Source organism: Ursus arctos, unplaced genomic scaffold (genome assembly GCF_023065955.2).
Source record: "Ursus arctos isolate Adak ecotype North America unplaced genomic scaffold, UrsArc2.0 scaffold_6, whole genome shotgun sequence".
NCBI lineage: Eukaryota > Metazoa > Chordata > Mammalia > Carnivora > Ursidae > Ursus > Ursus arctos.
The window spans coordinates 61,576,814-61,590,657 of NW_026623078.1; the positions used below are offsets into that span (position 1 = coordinate 61,576,814).

At 32.3% G+C, this 13,844-nt stretch overlaps 1 protein-coding gene across 3 annotated transcripts in view; it reads right to left on the reverse strand.

Moving 5' to 3' along the window:
- The window catches only part of CSMD3 (CUB and Sushi multiple domains 3), a 1,143,082-nt gene that overhangs the window by 40,064 nt on the left and 1,089,174 nt on the right, over nucleotides 1–13,844 (reverse strand). For all 3 annotated transcript variants that reach the window (XM_026495547.4, XM_026495546.4, XM_026495545.4), the window contains 3 exons: nucleotides 12,142–12,315; nucleotides 9,988–10,170; nucleotides 6,047–6,223 (listed from right to left, as the gene is read on the reverse strand). In XM_026495547.4, the coding sequence (XP_026351332.2) occupies nucleotides 6,047–6,223; nucleotides 9,988–10,170; nucleotides 12,142–12,315 (534 nt within the window). The remainder of the gene's footprint in view (nucleotides 1–6,046; nucleotides 6,224–9,987; nucleotides 10,171–12,141; nucleotides 12,316–13,844) is intronic.

Sequence of the window (13,844 nt, forward strand, 5' to 3'; positions counted from 1 at the left end):
GCCAAATATCCCCCGGAAAGCAAAATCACCCCTGTCTGAGAACCACTGCACTGAAAGATAGCTCTCTTTCCTTGAGGAGATTTAGATGATTTTTTTTAGCTTCACTTCACCCAGTTTCATGCTGGGATATCTTCTCCAGCTTTCTTCTATGTGAGAGTAGCTCCATCTCCCTGAACCATTCTTTACCAAAAAAAAAAAAAAAAAAAAAGAAAGAGAGAAAAAAGCTAAAAAAAAAAGAAAAATCTTTGAGAACTCTCAGTTTGGTAACAAAGATCCGGTAAGAACCATTTCTGTCCTGGTTATTTGGAACAAAAGCCTCAGATTCATTTATCTCTGGATCTGACGGAGTATGCTGTCCTTGGCCCAAACAACAAGACCTGCCAGATACAGGGCATTAATCATTCTGGAAGGAATCCTACTGGGTTAAAAAAAATTCCAAGAAACAAACGAATGTATTTCTTTTTAGCACTGAAAGCCAATCCTTACTGCACTTGACAAGCCCTGTCCTGGGTACAGATCGTATCTTATTCCCAAAATACTACGTGCACTATGGGCTTTAGGTACCAGAGGTGGCTCTGCCTGTTAAGACATCGAAAGGTAAGCATCCTATGAGATATTTTTAAATGAGCGTTTCCTTGTGCTTAGTTTTTAGATATTTTCTCTCATTCTGAACATCACAGAAAAGAACTTCACCAAATTTTATAATCAGAGTACTTTTAAGAACTTCTTGGTATTGTGGCCAAATATCTTTTCCTTCCAGCTTGGTTCAGTTCCATGGATGTTTCTCAATGTAATTCCTCTGCCAAAGTGTGCGTGATGTTGGATGCATGACCTTGATCTCATGATATAGTCATGATAAGTTCATGATATATTACCTACCCAAGACAAAACTAGTTTATTTAGGGGAGGCCTCACACTCCAGATGGGTTCAATAAGGACCTGTCTGGAGAAGAGGGAAAGAGTTCTTGTTTGTGAGGTATCTTTTAGAGACAGGTTAGTTAAGTATGCAATTTCTCAATTCATTTATAATCTTAAGCTGGCTGAATATTAGCAGGTAGAATTTATGTGAGGGAAATTGTATCCTTCCCTCACATCTCTACTCAGGCTAGATATGGAAGGGGGAGGATGGAAGCATTACCATTATTATTAAATTATGTTTACTCCCAAAGTGTTTCCAAAAATCATTGAAATGAACAAGACACAATTACCCGTGGGATTGGACAGTGTTTTTTTTTAAGAACAGAAAAGGAATGTGTGTGTGTGTGTGTGTGTCTACTGGCCGATCAAACAAATCAAGGTACATTTGCAAAATCACCCTGGTGGAAAACACTCAAAAGGGTGAAACTGCTTGGGAAACCGATGCTATTTCACTGACCTATGAAATATTAGAGACCAGAGACCTTACTTACTGGACTCTCTATTCTCAGTTCCTAGGAAAGTACCCAAAATTAATAGATTTTATGTAAGTGATTTTTTACTAACGGAATCCATAAGTAATCCAATTACCTTTACAGGCACATTTCTGTATTTTTAGATAAAAAATAGACAGCTATAAGCTAAAAAATAAAATTATATTCTAAAAATTAGATCACCACTCTGATTTTCACTCTGCAGGAGAAACTAGTTTCCTAAAGATAACAAGCCCAGGGAAAAAAAACAGAGTGACCAAAATTTTATTTTTAAAAAAGTAGAAAAAAATCCAAATAGAATTTAATTCTTTTTATTTTACTTTCACCACAACACTGTAAATGGGTAATTCACCTATATTTTAATGGTTTTATTAATTTCCTCAAGGGTCTCTGTGAATTCTCATTCAAATCATCCTATATTGACACATTTATCGTATCATCTGTCTTGGTGATTTTATCTCTTTGAGCTGATATTATTCTAATTCTAGCAGATCCACTTTGTCATTGATTATGTATATGATTCCGCAGTAGCTTGATTCATTTCCTTTAACTCATCATATCAAAATATTTAATCTCTTGCAAGATTTGCAGATTTATTATTAACATATATTTGCACTATATGTTTGGACATTCATCTTGAGACAAACAAAATTATTGACAAGATATGTAGAGGCAATTGTATATTTTAAGCAGAAAGGATTGTTGAACAAAAATAAATCTTACAAGTGGTCAACTCATTAAGAAATGATATAACTCTGTATAACTCAAATTGGTAAATGCAGAGAAATTGAAAAAATTAGAGAATAGGTTATAAATCAATGAAAAAATTCCATAGGCATTATAAGCAATGTCTCATATTTATGCCATATAACCATTAGAGAATAGGTTATAAATCAATGAAAAAATTCCATAGGCATTATAAGCAATGTCTCATATTTATGCCATATAACCATTAGAGAATAGGTTATAAATCAATGAAAAAATTCCATAGGCATTATAAGCAATGTCTCATATTTATGCCATATAACCATTAGAGAATAGGTTATAAATCAATGAAAAAATTCCATAGGCATTATAAGCAATGTCTCATATTTATGCCATGTCAAATATGACCACTTTAGTGAAGATAGAAAATAAAGCAAGAAAACAAAGAGGAGGAAAAAGACAAAAGGACGTAATGAGGTGAACTTGAGAGTCAAATAAACGTGTTTAAGTCTTAGATCCTATGTATACTGTGTTACCATGAGGAAGACACTTGTGTTTCCTCTGTAAGATACCATTTCTTCAAATGTGAAACAGAAAGACTAATAGTATTTATTTCATAGATCTGTTATTAGAAATAAGTGAGAGAATTTGTGTAAAGTACTTAGCACAAATTCTAATGACCAATAAACACTCAATGACAGATATTGTTTTTTATGAGTAAAAATATTAACAATTTGATTGGAAAGGAAAAAAAAGTTGTTTTGTTTAGGTGGGTTTGCCAAAAACTGCTGCTAACACTTTGGTTTAGAAATTTAGTTCAGGCATTTTAAATTTTCTTTATAGGTAATTTAAATCATTTCAAATTATTATTTAGGTCCTTGTGTTTAGATGCTAAAAAAAAAGTGCCTAAAAAAAGGCAATTATATTAAATCAAAATTTAGTATAAATATTTATTATTTGAACTTAAGCTTTCTGGTATATATATGAAATAATTAAATTGAATGAAAAATTCCATCCATGTATGGGTAGAAATAACTGTTCAGCAGTGGGCTCTGACAGTAGTCAGTAAGTCAATTAAATAATTGGTATCTCAGTTTCCTGATCTACACGTGCAAGTCTATGATACAATCTCTTCCAGGTCCAAAATTACATGGTTCTTTCAATAATGTGTTTAAATTGACTTCCACTGCAAATTAATGAGAAGAAATCTGAGACAATGGTCTAATGCAGTTTGACCACATATAAGCATTATCAATATGCTAGATTCTTTAATTATAGAAGTTTAGCCCATTTTGATTTCCATTGAAACCTCTCTCTGCTCCTCTTTTAGGGATATTTTTGTTTTCGCTTTTGGTTTGGATTGCTACTGGGCTGTCGGCACTTTTTTGCCTACAAAATAAGCCAACTGTTACAAATTTTCAGTTTTTAATTTAATAGTGATTCATCATTTAAAAGCTAATGCTTGAAATATCATACTTAACATTTCTCCTTGAAGAACTGACATAAGTAAAGAAACTTTATATTTTTGATATGTTATTTGTAACCAATCTGTCATGAATTAGGTGATTTTAACTTGATTTTAAATTTTTAGGGAAAAATGAAGACGATTCAATTAAATGCAATTTGCAGTCTCAAAAACTGGAGTATGTTTATTTATTGTTACTAAAATTGGAAAACATCTTAACTAAAAGACTTAGGTATTTATCCTTGACTAAATTAAATTGTTATTCTTTGTGGGGAAAAAAAGATATGCTACTCAGCAGATTTCCTTTACTCTGAATATACTCTTTATTTCAGTCTTTTTGATAATTCTATATTAAATGGATACTATCTTCCAGAAGCTATGTGGCATGGTATCTACAATCTATAATTACAAGCCCTTTCTATAAGCATTTTAAAATGGAGTGAAATTATAAGTCACATACATTCATAGTTAAAATAAAACTCAAATGAGATATTTCAGTCAGTCAACAAGTAATTACTTAGTTACTCTTGTACATTCAGTTCTGTGCTGCACTCCAGAAAGTCACTGAGATAAACAGACCCGGTTACAACTGCCCTATGAAGTTCATGGTTTAGCAGTGTAAGTCATTGACACTGGGGGGAAAAAAAAGTTATACAGCACGGAGAGATCCTTTTTAGCTAAAAGGGATAGGAGGAAGAAGTGTCTTGAGAAAGCTTAACCAAATAACTGATGATTAAAGATAGCAGGATACCATTCTAAAGGCTCAAGTGGGGTACTACAGTATGAAAACAGTAAAGCATATTTGTTAATTGTTCGATTTTTCAGTTTCACAAAAAATGAGACATTTTCAAAGTAAGCAAAAGGATTTCTTTCCTTCAAAGTGGAGAAATCAAGGAGAATTTATTCTCCATTTAAAACAACCAGAAAAAAAAAAAAGGAAAGAAAGAAAGAAAGAAAGAAAGAGAGAAAGGTTTCATCAGGCAGCAAAGCACAGAAGCACAGTGATCCCTGAAAGACAGAAAAAAAATGAGATGAGTTCTACGACTGCCTCTATCTTACTGCCTTGAGAGAATTTCCAGGCTTTGGCACAGGGAGGAGAACCCCATGCGGAACCCAGTGAACTCCCTGAGTTGAAGAGATGGATCTGAGAGTCAGGAGACAACGGAATGGATAGAGTCTGAGAGAGGGGACTAGAGAGGACGTGCACAGAAAGAAAGAGAGATCTAGGGAGAGAGCTTCTTGAATATTCATCAAAATAGTGATCAGTCTGTGAGGATCTGCCCAAGGTCAGGTAATTACCCAAAAGATTACATGTAACAATATCTGTGGCTGACATAGGGCCAGGAATATTACTTTTTACTGACTCCAATCAACAACTGGTAAGTGTTTTGCTATTATACATGCGGCTAGTATGTTCTATTCAGTGCCTATTTCAATAATCTCCTAGCCATAGTCCGCCTTCACCTTTGAAGAGACACAATACACACAAGGCACCTCAACAGCCTGGTCATTGCTCACAATCTTTGCAGGCAAGATAGTAACTACGAGCGACTTTCTCCAGGTACATGGATATGACACAACAGGACTTTGATGGCATCTTCCTCTCGAGTGATTCATTTGAGCCAGTCATTCAGGAAATACAAATACTCACAAAAGAGCTAAATTATTAAAAGGAATGGGTCACTGGCCCACACACAGTATAAAGCTTGTCTTTTCAGTTAAATTTTTGGAACTATCAGGTCAGCCAAGGCTGTTCCACCACTGACACTGTTAAGAATAACTATTGACCTTCACAACACCATAGCATTAAAAAAAAAAAAAAAAAAAAAAAAAGCCCAATACCTATTTGAGCCTTGGAAGCAACATGTTCCTCATCTACAAATTTTAAAAACCAGGTCAGTTATTGATGTGTGTGACTGACAAAATAAAATTGTTTTCTTTGTATATTTAATCTGGATTACAACTGATAACTCATCTCTGTTCTTAAAAAAAAAAACAGCATGATTTTCTGTGATTCCTCTTTCCTCTGTCAACTGCAGTACTTGGTAAGTCAATGGATTCTTTTTTTTTTTATTTTTTATTTTTAAAGATTTTATTTATTTATTTGACAGAGATAGAGACAGCCAGCGAGAGAGGGAACACAAGCAGGGGGAGTGGGAGAGGAAGAAGCAGGCTCCTAGCGGAGGAGCCTGATGTGGGGCTCAATCCCAGAATGCCGGGATCACGCCCTGAGCTGGAGGCAGACACTTAACCGCTGAGCCACCCAGGCGCCCCAAGTCAATGGATTCTTAAGGTCTCTAGTGTGCCTTCTAATTGTAACACAACTACCCCATCTTTTAATCAGAAAGACATTATCAATATTCACAACTTTGCATGGTTTGATTAACTTCTAAAACACACACATATACATTTACATACTCAAATATTTTTTACATAACTAGTGGTCATTTAAAATAAAGAAACCTACTTGTACAGTTAGGCAAAGTTCCAGACCATGTTCCATTGGCTGTGCACTGTCTAACAGAAGGTCCAGAAAGGATATATCCCTCCATACAGGAATAGATAACTGAACTGGAAAACGTGGTACCATCAATCCGAAAGACTTTTCCATTGGCTGTCGTTCCTGGGTTGCCACACTGTACAGCTATAAAACAAAATGGGTCAGAGTATATATAAAAATGGTTTAAGAATTCCTCTCTCAAAAAATTAAGTGACTAAATGATTGTTTCAAATTATCCGAAGGAGCTATAAAATCTTCTACAATAAGCACGGAATTATCTTTTATAAATGGTTGAAATTCAAGATGAATTTATATTGATTCTATTAATTAATTACCAGGGTGCAAATCATATAACAGCTTTATTTTTTTTAAAGACTTTTGTTAGTAGCTTTAGTAAAAACTTTATAAAGTAATTACTTGAGTATTGCCTTTGGGTACTATAAAATCTACCAAAGCAGGATTGTAAGAGTGTCTGTCCAAAAAGCAACTCATGTAAAACTGGAGTAGATGTAACAAGATGCAACAGAGATTTAATATAATTATACTTCTAGGAGGATAGATATAAACAATTTAAGTATCATAAACATCTATGTATATTTTCATTTATGTAAGTATAAGACTTATTTGCATTAAAACTTTACTATCTCTATTTCTGGGCCAAAGTGTACAAAAAATAAACTGAATAAAAACAAAGTAACTAAATTCTAGGAATGTTTTGCACTAAGTTTGCAATATATCCTAAACAAGAGTCACAAACACTTATGTATATGATTCTTATATGACTAATTATTCTGTATTATGTTTAACTATTTTCCATTAATGCCATAAGTGAATTTTTTAAATATCTTAAAAGCAAGCCTATGTCAAATGTAATACTAAATTTTGCTGTAATATAAGAAGGTATTTTAGTACTTTATAGAATTTATGGTTTTATGAAGAAGAAATGTAATTACAGTTTCAGAAGTACTATTTTTATTACTCTCTGCATCTTAAATATTCAATTTTGCCATTCCTTTGTATGTTTGTGTGTATGTGTATGTAGGAAATGTGTACATTTCTTACATACACAACAAAGTCAAACTCCAGGTAACTTTTTCAGGAGAACATATGATATAGTAAACATTTTTTTTTAAAGATTTATTTATTTATTTATTAGACAGAGAGAGACAGCCAGCGAGAGAGGGAACACAAGCAGGGGAAGTGGGAGAGGAAGAAGTAGGCTCCTAGTCGAGAAGCCTGATGTGGGGCTCGATCCCGGAACGCCGGGATCACGCCCTGAGCCCAAGGCAGACGCTTAACGACTGAGCCACCCAGGCGCCCCATAGTAAACATTTTTATCTGTTGTCAAGAGTAATGACTTTCTTCTATATTCCTTAGTACCTGCCTAAAATAACAATCTGGTCATATTTATTTGTTATGTACCATGACCCCTGACACAACACAAGAAGGATTTGAAAAGCATTAGTAATATAGTCATAATATACTCTAGCTTATATATACAACTGTGTACATTGATCCAATTTTTTAAAAGCTTTAAATTCCAATTAGTTAACATACAGTGTAATATTAGTTTCAGGTGTACAATTTAGTGATTCAACACGTCCATACAACACCTCTCCTTAATCCCCATCACCTGTTCAACCTATCCCCCCACCAAGCTCCCCTCTGGTAGCCATCAGTTTGTTCTCCATAGTTAAGAGTCTGTTTCTTGGTTTTCCCCCTTTTTTCCCCCCTGTGATCATTTGTTTCTTAAATTCCAAATATGAGTAATAACACATAAGATAAATTTCTGGAAGTGGAATGTCTGAACAATTTTTAATTTTGAAAAATATTTTTAATTTTTTGAAGTATATATAGATTTACCCAAGATATAATATGTACTTGTATCGATAGTGTAAAAAAGTTTGCTTGTTTCACACATCTTCTGCAACATCATGCACCATCATTTTAAAAATCCTTGTCAGTTTGTCAAAATGCTATACTCTTAAAATTTGCATTTTTATATTTATTAAATTATTTTAACACATTTGTTTGATATTTTTATTTTCATATTCATTTATTCATCACATCCATATAGTCTATGAAAGCTTTTATATTTTACTGTAAGTTACTAAAGTAATATAATATTTCAAAACATTTGGAACAAAGAGAATAAAAATACTACAAATTCCTCCACTCTGTTCTATTATCATTTCTGTGTGCTGTCTTTTATACTTTGTCCCCAATGAATACCATTTCCCATGATTTTACAAGAGTGCATAATTCCGAATCTTAATTTTTAACTAACTTTTACATGATTTATATTTTCTCATGGCCTTTATTCTAATATTATTGATGATACATATATCATGTAAATATACAACTGCTTATGTAAGATTTTTCCTATTGCTCTCAAATTCTTTCCAGTTGTTGGCTAGTCATAATCAATTAGAAATATAAAATTGCATCATTACAATTCTGTGTTTTCTTTAATATTTTATTTTCTTCAGGAAAAAATATCCTCAAAAGCTGATAAATCAAAGCTATATATAGTCTATACACGTGTATTTTTGTCAAATTACCCTAAAATATTATAACAATAAAAAGCCTCTAGAAATGTTTTAAAGTTCTAGTTTTGCTGCAAATACACCAAAATTTCATTTTAAAGCAGGTGAAAAATGATGCTTTGAAGTTCAATTATAATTTTCTGATTACCAGTTATGTAGAATTCTTTTCCATAGGTTGCAATTATTTTTTGACTCTTCTGCATTTTCTGTTCATTTCCTCTGTCCATTCATCTACTAGAATCTCTTTTTCTAAATCATTTGTATGAGTTCCATTCATGAGAAAAATGTTAATTCTGTTATATTTGCTATAACTCCTGGTTCTTTTTTATCCATCATGTATACACTATCAAAACAAAGTCAACACCACACATTTCATCTAAAAAATATTTTTCAGTTCAGCTGAACAAAGGGATGGTTTAGATATCAACCATGTCATGTACAATATAATTATAGAGATTTTTCCTTTGGAAAATAAGTTTGAGAAATAGTCTTACTTAATGTGTTTTGCTCAGCAACATTGTTTCTCAACTCGTTTCCCTATAATAGCAACTAAGCTGCCAGTCTCTCTTAATTAAGATTAAATGGTGAAATTAAAAAAAAAAGATAACTAACTTTCCTAGAATATGGACACTAATTTTAAACAATATAAAAAGATTCTGAAATATAATCAATCAAGAAACTGTCAAGAAGGTTCTATTGCTAATTATTTCCTATTTATAAAACCAATACATTTGGTATAACATCAAGTAAATTTCTTAAATACCTTTGCAAGTTTAGTTTTTGCACTAAACTCATCTCAAAAAGAACAATTTAAATTTAAGGATAATTTTTCAGCAACACTTCATTTTCTAGCCAATCTGGTAAAGATTTAATTATGTTACCTCTGAGCCAGTCAGAATGATTAACAATTTTACTCAAACACTGAAAATTTTAAGGATTCTAGCTATTAGCAACTGTACTCTATTAATAAAAATCTTATATACATTTAGGCATCTTTCTATATTTTTCCTGAAAACTGAAACAGATCTTAAAGTAATGTTAAGAACAATCTATTTTTCCCCTGATAGTGTCTATTATGCAAAGCACTGTGATAAAGGGGGAAAAATAAACCCTTTTAACAAATATTTTTAACTTTTCTAATTGAGATGTTTGTTATGATGTGAACGTTTGTGCATAAATAGCTCATGAGAGATATTTTTTATAATTATTACCTATCATAGCTCTTTTATAGGACGATGCCTTTATTCCAAGGTTGCGGACAGGACAAACGGGCAGGAGTTATTTCACCTGTAGTAACCAACTGAATTTGGATACACATTAAATTCCAACACTTTCAATATATTTACTTTCTGCTTAGATTACCTTTGCATTCTGGTTGCCTTCCAGTCCAACTGCCGTTGGCTAAACATGTTCTTTCTTCTGAGCCATGAAGGATATAACCAATATCACAAGCAAAACGTACAGAACTTTTGGTTCTGAAATCACTTTCCTGTCTAGAACCATGCCCAGGAGTACCCGGATCCCCACATGTACCAGTAGCATCACCTGAAATTCAGTATAGTTAAAGTTAATTTATTTCATTAAACATTTCCTATGTTCACGATTTAGTCCAACATTCTTGTAGGCTTTTGTTTTTGTCCATGCTGTGTTTTAATATGACAAGTTAACTGGGCAAAATCATGATTCACATTTCCTTTCTGACTCCAGTCATAAAAAAAGGCCTAAATGAAGAAGAAAATAGTTGCAGAGTATGAGGTTATTTTCCGTATTGGTGATATTTGGGCCTGTTAAACAGGTTAAAGACATTTCAGTATTATTTCCGAAACCTGATTAGTAACCAAGTTAATAGAAAATTTATAACTGAATAGTACTAGGAACTGAAATGACAACAGACTTATAAAACTAAAATTAAAAACTAGACTTGGTAATTTGCATGTTTCCTTCTTTGAATTTTCTAATTGCTGAAAATCTTTTTTTGTTAAATTAGAACTGTAATGTGCTGGAAAATGTAAATGTTACAGTATAGTTTTTCCTGTAGTCTAAAACTTCACCCCCTGACTTTCTCTACCAGTGGCCAATGATCAAAGATAAATGAATTGTATCTTTTCCAATATGAAAATATAAAAATATATTGTAAACAAATATGAAAATTTCTGGCTTAAGTTCCTAATAAGAACTTTGCTCATGACTAGGTGTTCATCTTTTGATTTTAGTGTTAAGGATTTATTCAGTCCCTTTATCGTGTCTTAAATAATTTTAATCACAGTTGCCACAGTATTATCATATGTTAAAAGAGAGAGAGAAAGAAAATTGAAGACATATACATTGAAAATGCTGTCTATCTGTCCAGATGCCTTTTTTGACATGCCCGGTATATTTGGAATCCTTCTTTATACCTCCTCATTTTCATGTTATGTAATATTAATCACACAAAACTTTTAGATCACTATTTCACTTTTAAGTATCTATGTGCATTTTTTTTTGCAATTTAGTAGCAGTTTCCTAATACATTGGGATGTATGCTTATGAGTTTATGTTTTTACGTATAATCAGTAGTCTGAGTTAACTATGAGTCACTCCAAGATAAGAATTTTAATTCTCATTAAAATCAGTTGTATAGTCACATTAGAAGTAAGTTTTTTTCAAATCTAAATTTGAAAGTCCCAGGCAGTCACTTCACGGGGATTAACCACAAGGAGATTCTGAAATAAGTAACCATTTCAAAACTTTTACTCCTAAAAGGAAAACAATGTAAAACAACTTCTAGTAAGTCATCAACATGATCGCCACAGAGATAAAATAATATAAAAATAATGGGCAGTATATAAATAAAAAACAGGCAGAAAAATAAGCACCAACATCTAGTTGATGGGTAAAAAAATATATAAGTAGTATCAAATAGGGAGACAACACAGATCTAAAACTAGTTGATGTTTTTAAGAAAAGCAGTGGCTTGAATAGCTGAAAAAAAGACTTATCAAATACTCTGCAAACAAATTATTAACTTTAGCCTCAATATTCATTTATTATAAGATAATTCTATTGGGGTTATAGAAACTCAAGAGTAATAGGTGAATATCTTTCATAAAACTTGGCTTAGTTTATTTTAAAACATTTAGGGCTTTATTTTAAAAGTAGGGTATTAAGTAATTGATTGTGTAGAAAGTTTAATAGAACTGAACTCTAACCAAAAATCTTGAAATAACATTTTGTATCTGGTAAAATGGAGCAGTTCATTTTAATGAACAAAAGCACAATACAACAGTAGCATCCTAAAAGTAGTTAAATCAGCAATCACCTACAAGATGAGTATTAATTTGTGCTCTGAACTTACATTGCCTAAGAAGTATTCCAATAAATGTATAAACTATGTTACAGCTTCTCTCATGAGATTTTTTTTAAAAATGTATTATTTTATTTCTTCTTATTGTTTTGTGTATATATTCATAATAATAATAATAATAATAAATAATAGTGTAACTTCCAACACACATTGTCCGATTTTCCAAGAGGTACCTGAACAATGAGGTTGTGATCCACTCCAATGGCCGTTTAATTGGCAAGTTCTTGATGACTGGCCTAGAAGGGTACGCTTTCCTGTGCAGGAATAGTGAACAGTGGACCCAAAGGTGTACTTCTCACCAGACAGGACTGCATTAGGAGGAACGCCAGGGTGTCCACAGTCAATCACTACAATACATAATTATTGAATATAAAATTTTTTTATATCTCCTATCAAACAACCTGCACCACGTTTTATAAAATAAGTCAGAAGTAAGTTATCTGCTCAAATATACCTATCCTCCAGAAGTCAAAAATCCATGTGAAAGCTGGCTTTTATAAAATAAAATGGAAGTTGCAGTTACATAAGCAATCCTGTTAACCCACTCACCAGTGTTTAGCAGGAACACTGTAAGCAAGCATTAAATGAGTTAGTATAAGTCTGTTATGTGTGGGGGTGGTGAGTGTGTGTTTATATGCTTATGTCCATGAGTTTAAAGTATGTATGTGCCTGGACAAAGATATGCAAGTTAGAGAGAGAAGTAATGTGGATAATCTAACTAAGGATCTACAATGCTATCTAGGATTCAAAATGAGCCCATACAGAGATCAAAAGGAAGAATTTTGAAGGTAAGGAAAAGGGAATGAAAATGGATATGTGTCACACACTCTAATAATGCAGTCTAGAATAATTCCATTCCCAGCCAGAATCAATCATGCTGCACAACGAAAATACTCACTGGCTTGTTAACTAAAACACTACTAAGCATAGCAGAATCAGATATCAGTGCATCGTTGAATTTTCTTTATAACCTAGAGGTAGCTTGGGAACTAACTGTGTACTGCTTTTTAGTTATAACTTGGAAAAATATTGAGTGCAATATGACTCCAGAGTTTTAAATAGCACATAAGGGGATATAAGCTTAATAAAACCCTTGAGTACTTTACACACTACCAGAGAGCTATAGGAAATAAAGAAAGGCAAAAAGTATGAGAGCTAAGAAAATCTAAAGAAGTTCATGTTTACATGTCTTATGAAAGATTTTTAACTTTAATGCTATAGCCACAAAAAGTCAAGCAAGTCAAGTCGTCAACTATTAGAACAGACTTTCTACAAAAAGAAGTGAAAAACATTTTAAGCTAAAGATCAACAATTGAATTATTTGCTATAGAAGCTGAAATTTAATGAACACTGCATGAAGTTTTGTTTCTTCATTAGTGCATGATGTCATAATATTTTCGAAAAATTCCACTCTGTAAACATAAAGTACCTTTAACTAAAACATTATCATAAAATAATCTTATAATTTAGAAACTTAGTACAACCAAAAATTACTTGCACAATTTTTTGACACACTACTCCTTCAATCTATAAAGTTCTTCTCTTTCTATCATGATTTATCAACTTTTTGAGACATAGCTATACTTGAGACTTGATAACTAACTGAATATTTCAAATTCATGTTCATTTCCCTAGGTTCTCACATAATTATTTCCTTACTACACATGCTAATTTTATGCATATCTGCTATAATTTATTTTATTTATATTCTACAACTCCAACACAACATATGACAAAATGCACTCAAATAAATATTCGCTGACTTCAAAGATGATGTGTGTCAACATTTACTGCATTTATATGTATATGTGTCTGTAATATGATAAATGTTTAAATCAGTAAGTTTTAAGTCACACATTTGTCTAAATCCTTAAGT